We start from the raw sequence: 12,462 nt of genomic DNA, 5'->3' as shown, positions 1-12,462 counted from the left end.
GCTAGTCTACATTTTACATTTCTTATCTCTCTACAGCCAAACCCTTCACCTCCAAAGTGAAGCAGATGCGCCTGCACAAAGAGGACTTTGAGATCCTGAAGGTGATTGGACGAGGAGCGTTTGGAGAGGTACGCATCATTAGCGCAAATGTGGGCCTTAAAGATTCAAGATGTAATTTGTCACAAACATAGTTATATACAATATACAACTTGCAGGGAAATCTAAACCTGATCGGCTGCTCGGAAAATATGGCATAAAATAAAAGGAACTATAAGATTAAATATATTCGATATAGATAAAGTAGTTGTTAATATAGAGAAAGACAGAAGGAATTTTGTGTATTTTTGTGCATTGCGTATTTGTGGATTTAGAGAAAGCGTACGACAGAGTGCCAAGTGAGGAGTTGTGGTATTGTATGAGGAAGTCAGGTGTGTCAGAAAAGTATGTGAGGGTGGTGCAGGACATGTATGAGGACAGTGTGACGGCAGTGAAGTGTGCAGTAGGTACGACAGACTGGTTCAGGGTGAAGGTTGGACTACATCAAGGATCAGCCCTGAGCCCTTTCCTGTTAGCAGTGGTGATGGACAGGTTGACGGATGAGGTCAGACAGGAGTCTCCCTGGACTATGATGTTTGCGGATGATATTGTGATTTGTGGTGAGAGTAGTGAGCAGGTTGAGAAGAGCCTGGAGAGGTGGAGGTATGCGCTGGAGGGAAGGGGAATGAAAGTCAGTAGTAGTAAGACAGAGTACATGTGTGTGAATGAGAGGGAGGGCAGTGGGTGATGCGGTTGCAGGAGAAGAGGTGGAGAAGGTGGAGGAGTTCAGGTACCTGGGGTCAACAGTGCAAAGTAATGGAGAGTGTGTTAGAGAAGTAAAGAAAAGAGTGCAGGCAGGGTGGAGTGGGTGGAGAAGAGGGACAGGAGTGATTTGTGATAGTAGGGTATCTGCAAGAATGAAAGGAAAGTTTATAGGACTGTGGTGAGACCTGCGATGTTGTATGGATTAGAGACAGTGGCATTGAGTAAAAGACAGGAGGTGGAGCTGGAGGAAGCAGACCTGAAGATGTTAAGGTTTTCGTTGGGAGTGACAAGGATGGACAAGATTAGAAATGAGTTTATTAGAGGGACAGTGCATGTAGGATGTTTTGGTGACAAGGTGAGGGAGGCGAGATTGAGATGGTTTGGACATGTGCAGAGGAGGGACATGAATTATATTGGTAGAAGAATGCTGAGGATGGAGCCACCAGGTAGGAGGAAAAGAGGAAGGCCAAGGAGGAGGTTCATGGATGTCGTGAGGGAGACATGCAGGTAGTTGGTGTGAAAGAGGCAGATGTAGAGGACATTGGGGTATGGAGACGGATGATCCGCTGTGGCGACCCCTAATGGGAGCAGCCGAAAGAAGAAGAAGAAGAAGTTGTTAAAAATAATTATTGTGAATCTGAAACTTATTGTGAATTAAGTGAATCTGTAAAAAGAGAAGTAAAAATTGCAGTAGGAATATTTAAATGTGCAAACAGGAGGTATAAATTGTATGGAATGGAATGAAATATAGCAACAGTAGTAGAACAGCACAGTAGTAATTATTATTATTATTATTATTATTATTATTATTATTATTATTATTATTTTTATTATATATTTGTAATGCTATATTGGGTGGTATTAACATAAAAAAAAAACATATTATAAGATAGTTAGCTAATTAATCACAGATCTAATTACATTAAAGTTGGTAAAATTGTTCCTTTTGTCTCAACCTTATTGGGACCACAAGTGGGATTCAGAAATATGCAGAATGCTAATTCTGTAGTATAAGAGTACAAAAAAACATATAAGGTGCATTTTTAATTATCCTTAATTCCTTTTTAAGTATGTAAGAATGTTTATTATACTCAGAAGACAGGTGAAGGTATTTCTGGGTATCAGTACATCTGTATAATGTCACTTAATATGATGTGTTCACTGGGGAATCGATGCTTTCACGAGACCTCTTTGATCGTTGGTCCTGTAAACTAGAGGTCTTTGGAGAAAAGCCCAGTGTTAAAGCTATGTCTATGGCTGGCTTAACGGACGTTTTGATCGTGGTAGATTTCCCAATAAACCTGCTTCATGTCTCTCAGCCTGTGCTAGCATTGCCTGCTACACATGGAGAATATTCTTAAACCAGAGTCAAAATGATCCGAACGATTTGGCAACCTGCGGCAAATTACCATGGCATTTTATTCATTTGGGCTACGTTGCTTTCTCCGAGTCTCACCCTTCCTTTCAGACACAGTTGGAGCCAGCAACATATGGAAATACTGCAGTCTTTTTATACGGTGAGGATTTTTCCAAAACGGGGAAGCTAAGCTATGTGTATGGGACAAGTTATGTTTATGCTTCAGGGGGATTCAGTGAATTTAGAATATTGGAGTGACTCTGAGTTTGGAGCAAGAGTTTATTCTCAACACGTGTTTTACATTATTATTTCTGTTTATTTAGTACAAGGCCACCCCAAGCTATCTAACTATAATATTCACCAGGACTCACAGGGCTCCTGAAAGTCAAGTCAAATAACAGAGTTATCACATGGAGTCTTTAAGAAAGTTTTCATAATTGGCTGAGTATAAAATCCTGAAAACATACTTAATATTGGCTTTATTCTTTTTGTGCTTATAATGCGTTTCATGTTTTTACTGTGTCACAGGAGTGGCCCTTGGTTGGTTCTGAAAGCCTTAGACTGATGATCTGGCATTTTGAACGTTAGGGAGCGAAGACTAAGAGTGAAAGCTAGTCCACCACGAGTAAAGCCAGGGGCCAAAAGCAGCAAGTTCCCTCCCTGATCAAATCACCTTGTAGGGAACAAAAACACTGCCAAAGAATTAGTGTTGTGTTACCGTACGCCTAGTGGGCACTGCACAAGTTTTTGAAATCCCACACTACATGACATTTAGTTCCCGCGGTCTGTTGTGTGGTTGATAGCAGAGGTGTGAGCGCAACTTTTTTTCCATCATTGAATGAAAGCTAATTGGCATATCTTCTCTAACACTTAGACACACAATCTTGTGTGGTTGTTATTTCTTTCCAGGATCTTTTCCATTTAGATCTTAAAAATCATTAGTTTTAACCAACACTTACAGTACATGGATGCAGTCAGTGTACATTTGTCCAACATGGTGACTGTGTGACAGTGACAGGCCGTGCATTTGGTACCTGAGCCTTCAGTGGGGATCTACCTAACTTAATCCACCTCTTAATACCACCACTATCACGTTGCAATTATAGAAATCATCAATACTATACAAAAATGCAATATAGAAACACCTGGCAATACAGAGAGAGAGGCATTTCACATTTGGAGGCTGATTACCATTTTACTGAAGCAAGAAACCCAGTTAAGATTCCAAACCTCTACACTACCACCGCAACTGTGCACCTTCATCATCTGGAGCAGTTCAGAATTAATATTTGTCTAATAACATGATAAAAACATTAAAATGTAAATAAAATGCAACCTACTCACCAGAGATGCAGACTCATAATTTGCACCGCTCCTCAGAGGCTGTAAGCCAGTGGTACCACTCGTATTAACTGGTCTGAAAGTGGTGAACAAACCCTTTCCTGGGCTGAGGGATTGGCTGACCTCTTCTCACGAGGTCTAGCTTTTCTTGAAAATTTATTTTTAAGTTTGTCTGAGACCAAAATAACTCGGATGTATTAATGTGTGCAGAGCGCTGCAGATATGTTTTGCTAAACAAACTTGTCTGTAACAGTTTCCCTCTGACCAACCAATCAGAGGACGGAAAAATGCTGACGCTATTCTGTATACCAAGTATCATCACTTTCCGAAGCTAAAAAAATTCAGATGAACTTGCAGCCAAATGTATATACAAATCTAAGTATTTTGTTTATGTTTTTGTAGCCTAAATGTGTAAAGTAATGAATAAAATGTTCACACGTTACCATAATTGAGTCGGTTTTCTATGTGTGGAAAATGGATGATCATGCAGCTAGACAACGACCGCAAGCATACATCATTCTACCAAAAGAATGGTCAAAGAGGCAAAAGAGTAATGTTTTGGCCATGTCAAAGTCCTGACATTGATCTAAAAAAATGTTGTGATATAACCTAAAGCGAGCAGATTCCTCCAAGCCAATGTGCAGAACTGATAATTTACCAGAAACGTTTGCTTGCAGTTATAGCTTAACAAGATACAAGATACTTCACAGCGGATACTCGAAGCTAATCCTAGAAGTTCACACACCTAATACAAATGTGTAATATTGGATAATTTTTCTCAAGAAAGAAATGATCAGGAATAACATTTTTGCCTAATTTGTTTGATCGGGTTCAATTCACAGTCTGTGAGTCCAGACTGATGATTTTTTGGGTCACAGAACTGTCAAGCATCACTGTTCTTATGCCTAATATTATTAAAGTAAACAACGCTTAGCACTCTCCCAGTTTGCAGGAGTAGAGAATACAGTGCAAGAAAAGTACAGTACAGTACAGTACAGCAGCAAGTGGGACTTCTTAGAGGAGGATAAAATAGGCTTTTTCTTGCTGTCCCTGTGCTCAGCAGTGTATGTCTATTTTCCTCCAAACAGGAAGAATGCTGAGCCCTGTCTACTGCAGCTAATACACTGACTAGTTACCTCATACAACCCCACTTAAAAATAAAACAGCATTATCCATTTTTAATAGGATTATTAAAAATATCAATAGAAATATTAGCACTCTATTCAATAGTTTTACGGAATGGTTGTCACTAAAACTTATAGGGTATATATATATATATATATATATATATATATATATATATATATATATATATATATATATATATAAAATGTATATGTCCTTAAATGTCATGTGTTGGCATGTTTTATTTAATTATTGCACTTTCATTTGTAAAGGTATATCTTTTTAATGAAAAACAGCTGGTTTGGTATTCATATGCCCTTGTCCTTGTCCCCCAAAGGAACCCCTCCATGCTGATGATGAGAAGGTATTTAAATAAAATTTCTGCACCGCCAATCTTCCAGGGTTGGGTCTTCGCTGGTTCAAGGCTTAGTTGCATTCTTGTGTCCTTGTGTGCATATTAACTTTAGGCTTTCATAAGATTTTAATGTATATTTACATTGAATTCAGGAATTCAATGACTGCTTATTCCTATGGGGGAATGATCTGCAGCTCTGATGACACTGGTGGAACATGGCCATTGGTGTTTAATGGGAGAAAAAAATAAAGGATGATGGCCCTTTGCACAAAATTCACTGTTCCTAAAAACCCACACACATAAAGAACCAGAGCTTCCTTTCTTATATTTACCATATTCTGCCATTTCAATAAGAACTTCAGTGTAGACATGTTGGAGGACACAAACTTTGGAATCAAGGTTGCACATTATAGAGACTTGGCTAGTTAGCAAACTTCAGATGACTGTACAAGCAGAGTATTTGGATATAGAGGTGAGAAAGCCGGACAGATTCAAGCAGAGACACCCAACATTTCCTAAAAATGGGCCAAAAATCATTATACATGGATAAGGCATAGCATTATGACATTAAAAATTATGAGCGGTGAAGTAAATAACACTGATTATCTCTTCATCATAGCACCTGTTATTGGTGGAAATATTTATTAGGCAGCAAATGTACATTTTGTCCTCAAAATTGACGTGTTAAAAGCAGGAAAAATGGGCAAGCGTAAGGATTTGAGAGCATTTGCAATAAGAGCATCTCTAAAACTGCAGCTCTTGTGGGATGTTCCTGGTCTGCAGTGGTCAGTATCTATCAAAATTGGTCCAAGGAAAGAACAGTGGTTAACAGAAGTTAATGCTGGTAACAGGGTGGGACTGTTTCGGCAGCAAGGGGGGGTCCAACACAATATTAGGCAAATGTTATGCCTGATCAGTGTTGTATTGAATTGAATGTTGTCATGTTCTTCTCATTTATGAATGAATAATATCTCAAATAAAATAAATAATTTAAATGAAAACATGACTCTGTAATCTGCTTAACTAATGGAGTTATATTTCTAAAGCTCTAGTTCAGTGAAACTTATTGTACAATGAAAAACAATCCCATTTATTATACAATAGAGTTCAATGACAATTCTGATGAGAGACATGAAACCCCCCCCCCCCCCTTCCCCCCCTTAAAGACTTTATTGTTGACTTTATTGATAATTCTGTTGTTCACAGGTGGCTGTTGTGAAGGTGAAGAATGCAGACAAAGTGTTTGCTATGAAGATTTTAAACAAATGGAAGATGCTGAAGAGGGCTGAGGTAAGCATTACTTTGTTTTTCCAATGTAACACTTTTTGGTTTTGGACCTAAAGCATAACAATCTTTTTATAATTATCCTTCAACTGAACTGGAGTATCTTTATCAGCATCATCCAACACTGGAGATCAGCATTACACTTATCTTTTTTCTAGATACATGCTACTAGTTATAATAATTGGGCTTCATTCTACACTTCATTTTACACAGATGAAGGAACAAAGAATTGTTGTTCAGAAATAGTATGAAAATGAACTTCCTCTTACAGTTTTTCCCTTTCCCATTCTTAGACGGCATGTTTTCGGGAGGAGCGGGATGTTCTGGTAAACGGGGACAGCCAATGGATCACTACTTTACATTATGCCTTCCAGGATGAGAACAACTTGGTAAGAAAAAAATAATAATACCATCATTTTGTTGGCTAGTAATTATTATTATAATATTTTGGCCTGATTTCTTGTGATTTGTGACTTGTGCACATCACCGAATGGATGTTTGGTCAGGAATTTAACCTGGAGTCTAACTACTAGTCCTCCAGAGACCCATTTTGTTGGCTAGTTATATTGTTGGATTATTGAACAGAGCAATGTGTGCAAGTGTCAATGAGCTTTCTGGTTCTTGAATAGATAAAAAAATGTATGATGTCTAAAAAGAAAAGGAAAGGAAAAAACTGCAGTGATTTCTCTCTGTTGTCCAGCTGTTGATATCAGATAAGCTTTGTCACTGAAACATTGGGCTTGTGCATGAATCTACTATTATAGACAGAATGTTTCAGGGGAAATAATATCCCAGCTGGTGTGTGTATATAAGTGTGTGTGTGTGTGTGTGTGATGTAGATGTTTTTGACTCCTGTTGAGACAGACTTTCCCATGTCTGTGTTTATGGAGCAGTAAAAAGAGGAAGGGAGGTGTTGTAGATTATCACTGCGATTCAACTAGATTTTACGTAGCTGCAAAGAGGAACGCTCTTATACTGGCTCTCAAAGATTTGTGTTTCTTAGCGTCTGATGGCTTGGACTGTTTTACAAGTAGATCGGCACGATCATGGCTTGGCAGACCGCTCCTGTTAGGTTTACAGTCTGCTGACCACAGAAAGTTATTGCGATTAACGGTAAAGCAATCGTGGCATGCAGTTTTGGGGAAAAGTACAAGAAGGAAGCATGCCCAGAGGATGTAAGGTATTTAAGATGGTACACTGAGTGTGAAGTAGGAAATAGGTCTGGGTTAAGGAGTGATGGAGCTGGAGCTCACACCTCACGGTGCAATGCAAAGGATAAGCATAGTTGTTTTAGCTAGTGAGACGTTAAAAAAAACCCAATAACAGAGACCATGAAGGAAAGTAGGATCCAGAGAACACTAAATATATAAAAGATTCTCAGGAAAGGAATAAGATATAGGGAAAAGGGATGTTTCAGTAACTGGAAGTCATATTTTCAGAAGAGTCTAAATTCCAGAATAGAGAAAAAGCTGCTATGTTTTCCAGGAAGCACCTTATGAACTTTTCCCAGAAAACTTTTTTCACTAATTGAACTGTTTTTTTTAAATCCTGAATTTTTCACACTGTTTTAGTTTTTTAGGTTTAAAAATAGGTTTTTGTGCTTCAAGTAGCCTGAAATGTCTATTATAATATTGCCATTAATGCCAATCAATAAGTGTATACACTATATACACTCAACGGCCACTTTATTAGGTACACCTTACTAGTACCGGGTTGGACCCCCTTTTGCCTTCAGAACTGCCTTAATCCTTTGTGGCATAGATTCAACAAGGTACTGGAAACATTCCTCAGAGATTTTGGTCCATATTGACATGATAGCATCACGCAGTTGCTGCAGATTTGTTGGCTGCACATCCATGATGCGAATCTCCCGTTCCACCACATCCCAAAGGTGCTCTATTGGATTGAAATATGGTGACTGTGGGGGCCATTTGAGTACAGTGAACTCATTGTCATGTTCAAGAAACCAGTCTGAGATGATTCGCTTTATGACATGGCGCGTTATCCTGCTGGAAGTAGCCATCAGAAGATGGGTACACTGTGGTCATAAAGGGATGGACATGGTCAGCAACAATACTCAGGTAGGCTGTGGCGTTGACACGATGCTCAATTGGTACTAATGGGCCCAAAGTGTGCCAAGAAAATATCCCCCACACCATTACCCCACCACCACCATCCTGAACCCTTGATACAAGGCAGGATAGATCCATGCTTTCATGTTGTTGACGCCAAATTCTGACCCTACCATCCAAATGTTGCAGCAGAAATCGAGACTCATCAGACCAGCCAACGTTTTTCCAATCTTCTATTGTCCAATTTTGTTGAGCCTGTGCGAATAGTAGCCTCAGTTTCCTGTTCTTAGCTGTCAGGAGTGGCACCCGGTGTGGTCTTCTGTTGCTGTAGCCCATCCGCCTCAAGGTTCGACGTGTTGTGCGTTCAGAGATGCTCTGCTGCATACCTCGGTTGTAACGAGTGGTTATTTGAGTTACTGTTGCCTTTCTATCAGTTGGAACCAGTCTGGCCATTCTCCTCTGACCTCTGGCATCAACAAGGCATTTGCGCCCACAGAACTGCCGCTCACTGGATATTTTCTCTTTTTCTGACCATTCTCTGTAAACCCTAGAGATGGTTGTGCGTGAAAATCCCAGTAGATCAGCAGTTTCTGAAATACTCAGACCAGTCCGTCTGGCACCAACAACCATGCCACGTTCAAAGTCACTTAAATCACCTTTCTTCCCCATTCTGATGCTCGGTTTGAACTGCAGCAGATCGTCTTGACAATGTCTACATGCCTAAATGCATTTAGTTGCTGCCATGTGATTGGCTGATTAGAAATTTGCGTTAACGAGCAGTTGGACAGCTGTACCTAATAAAGTGGCCAGTGAGTGTATACATTTACATAAATCAGTTTTCCTAGTGGCTCAGTGCTGCAATGGACTAGAGCAGGGTTCACCAACATGGTCGTCTGCAGGGACCACATGAGTCGCCCGCGGGCTTTTTCTAAAAATAGCTCACCATAGCGCCACTTACCAGTGAGCTGCAACAAATTTTTTTTGTTGCTATTCTTTTTTAAATCACACTTGCATTGGTGTGTATTGGAAAATGACAATATTAAAATATAGATGATTAGATATAGATGAATATCATTCATTATTAATAATAACATATAATCAAAGGTAAATTGAGCAAATTCGTTATTTCAGAACTTATTTCGACTTGTGTGTATCAAACTGGTAGCCCTTCACCTGAATCGGTACTCAAGAAGTAGCTTTAAGTTTCAAAAGGTTGGTGACCCCTGGACTAGAGGTTGTAACTCATAATTTCTGACCTCCAACCAGGATAGAATCAAAGAAAAATTCCCTCAGTTTGGGAATTTTAAATCTTGTAAACTTCAATTTCAGCGAACGTCATGTAAACATGGCTGCTTCCTGCATGTGCACTACTTCCTACACCTAAATGAATTGTACAGTATATACAAGGGATGGCAAGGTTAATCGGCATAAAATATAAAGATGTGATGCATTAGATAGACGTTTGCATTTATAACAAAATTATTTATTTATATATAATTAATATTAGATGCTCAATACTTTTATTATACAATAATTTTGACCAATATTTGATATGTAGCTCGATTTCTCCTTGTTAGACTGTTTCTCAAGCACGTTCTTTTAGCACCGCTGCTGCTACATGAACATGATGTATCACAACACTACGGAGACTGCGGCTTGTCCTGAGAATCACAAAGAATACAGATTACATGGCAGAGGTTTTTTGCACTACAATGAAGGCACTTAAATGTAATTCATGATATGCTGTCTGTCTGGACCAAATAAATAAAAGTAAACTATCTGTACCATTGAATCGCATAGCATCTTTTTTTTTTTTTTTACATCAATTCACATTGTGTTGAATGGAATCGAAAACAGATCGCACTGCATCATAATAGGGGTGAATCACATTGCATCAGTAGTTGCTACATATGTATCGGCCAGTTATGGAGACGCACATCCCTAGTATAAACAAGAGATTAATTTAGATCAAATACCACACAACCGTCTTCCTTGATAAATGTATAACACCGACTCTACAGTGTCGACTCGTCACAGTTAGCTGGCTAGTCTGACCTCAATCCAAGCTCTAAATTCTCACATCCGAGGTAGCAAAAGACTCTGAGATGATGATCACAGGGTCAGAGCTATGGGCTAAGGGATATGGTAAAGACCTTAAACCTGTCTGTCCTTGAGGCTTCCTAGCATTGCTGACCCTGCATCACCTACTTCTTCTGGTCATTATAATACTGGTTTTTACTTGCTGTGATTCTTTTACATAACAATCATGTTTCCTGGAGCAGGATGGAAACGCAGCCTGAGGATTAGTTTACTTTAGTGGAAGTGCACCTAGTGATGTGTTTGATTTTCCGATGCATTTGATTATCCTTGTCTTGTGTATTCTCATATGAGCTTTTCCTTTCTCCTTTTCTCGGCAGTACTTGGTGATGGACTACTACGTCGGCGGTGACCTGCTGACTTTGCTCAGCAAGTTCGAGGATCGCTTGCCTGAGGACATGGCGAAATTTTACCTGGCAGAAATGGTGTTGGCTATTGACTCTGTACATCAGCTGCACTACATCCACAGGTGAGGTGACTGTTTCTTGCTAGCTTATGTTGCCTAGCTTAGCTTCTTACTGAGACCACGCCTTGAGTTGGGATGATTTTACTTGAGTTATCTTCTTACTTGTAATCATAAAAAACGAATGACTTTCAACAATGAGCATCAGTCACTGTAGAAGCCGTTTATTTGTAATGAGATTTACCAAATGACCGTAGGACAAAGTAAAATGGGTGGAGCCACTCAATGAATTTGAATGGATGCAAATAAGAAGCAAAGCTGCAGGTGGCAGTTTTTTTGGTTTAGATTTAGATTTTTTTTTTTTGTTTCAGCTCTTGAACCTGTTAATAATAATGGGATGCCCTGAAGTGTTTATTGAACAATGTATTTTTTTTTAAGAACCAAAAATACATGTAGCAGCTGTGATCATGAAACACTGACAATAGGATTTATATATGAACAGATAACATGTTTTCATTAATCCTTTCTCTCAAGTAGAAATAATACATCTAATTAGTGCTAAGAAATCTCATTTCTGGTTTTAATTTGTACTCTAATAGGGATTTAACATACAAATCCTTTTAGAAACACACATGCATGTTCCTTTTGTTTCTATGTAACAAACTGGTATGAAGACAAAACAACATTACAAATGTACAGATGTTCCGCTTTATTTTATTTAAGAAAAAACCCTCCCTTAGCATGAATAACTTCACTTCGTTTCTCCAAACATTCATCTGAAATACTGTGCCTCTTGTAAAACTTGCCAAAGATGTTCTTCACTAGATTTCCTTCTGAACTTTCGATCCATTCGATTGGTTCATCCCAGAGCAGTTCAATAAGATTAAGGTGTGGTGACTGGGCAGGCCATTCCATGATATATAAACACACCAGCTAATTGTTTGCTCTCTAAATAACACTTACAGAGCTTGTGCATATATTTTGGCTAGTTGTCTTGTTGCATGTTGTAGTTGGTTCAAATGAGCCACAGTCCAGATAGAATTGCGTGGTGTTTGTTGAAGTATGGAATGGGAGCCATGTTGGTTCAGTTTTCCTTTCACCTGGAATAAGTCTCCAAAATAACCACAAACCATTAAGCTTCCACCTCCATGTTTGCCTGTGGGGGTGAGGCAGTCTGCTAACATCATCTCTCCTGTTCTTTGTTTCAGCTCCTTCTGTTAAAGCCAAAAAATTTTAATTTATTTGTTTATAGCGATCATTTGCTGTCCAATTCTTGTGTGTGTTTGCCTTTTATCTAGTTTATTACATACAAGGGTCAATGCATGTGTCTCAAAAACCACCAGCAGATGATTTAAGTGACAAAAGAAATAAAAATAGCCATTCAGATATCTTATCTGGTCCCAATCTTGCTCGGAGTGTGAAACATAGCGTGAAACATCAGCCCTGACAAAGGGCAAATTGGCACACTGTTGTGGTGTAACAGGATTTTCTTCAGTTACACAGACACACGTGTGAGTGGTGCTGGGAAACCTGCCGCTGGAAATACACAGGAAGTGGCTCGTTCTCATTGACTTCAAGACGTGCACTGGTAGCTCAGAGCTTGTCTGCGATTGATGTGTTTGCGCTC

At 39.1% G+C, this 12,462-nt stretch overlaps 1 protein-coding gene across 4 annotated transcripts in view; it reads left to right on the top strand.

The window, feature by feature from the left end:
* cdc42bpab (CDC42 binding protein kinase alpha (DMPK-like) b) overlaps positions 1-12,462 on the top strand; it is an 87,866-nt gene that overhangs the window by 17,572 nt on the left and 57,832 nt on the right. For all 4 annotated transcript variants that reach the window (XM_046836624.1, XM_046836622.1, XM_046836623.1 and 1 more), the window contains exons 2-5: positions 37-128; positions 6,186-6,269; positions 6,557-6,652; positions 10,753-10,901. In XM_046836624.1, coding sequence (XP_046692580.1) covers positions 37-128; positions 6,186-6,269; positions 6,557-6,652; positions 10,753-10,901 — 421 coding nt within the window. The remainder of the gene's footprint in view (positions 1-36; positions 129-6,185; positions 6,270-6,556; positions 6,653-10,752; positions 10,902-12,462) is intronic.

The sequence above is a fragment of the Silurus meridionalis genome, chromosome 23 (assembly GCF_014805685.1).
Source record: "Silurus meridionalis isolate SWU-2019-XX chromosome 23, ASM1480568v1, whole genome shotgun sequence".
In the NCBI taxonomy this organism is placed as follows: Eukaryota; Metazoa; Chordata; class Actinopteri; order Siluriformes; family Siluridae; genus Silurus; species Silurus meridionalis.
This window is presented reverse-complemented; position numbering and strand designations above follow the sequence as displayed.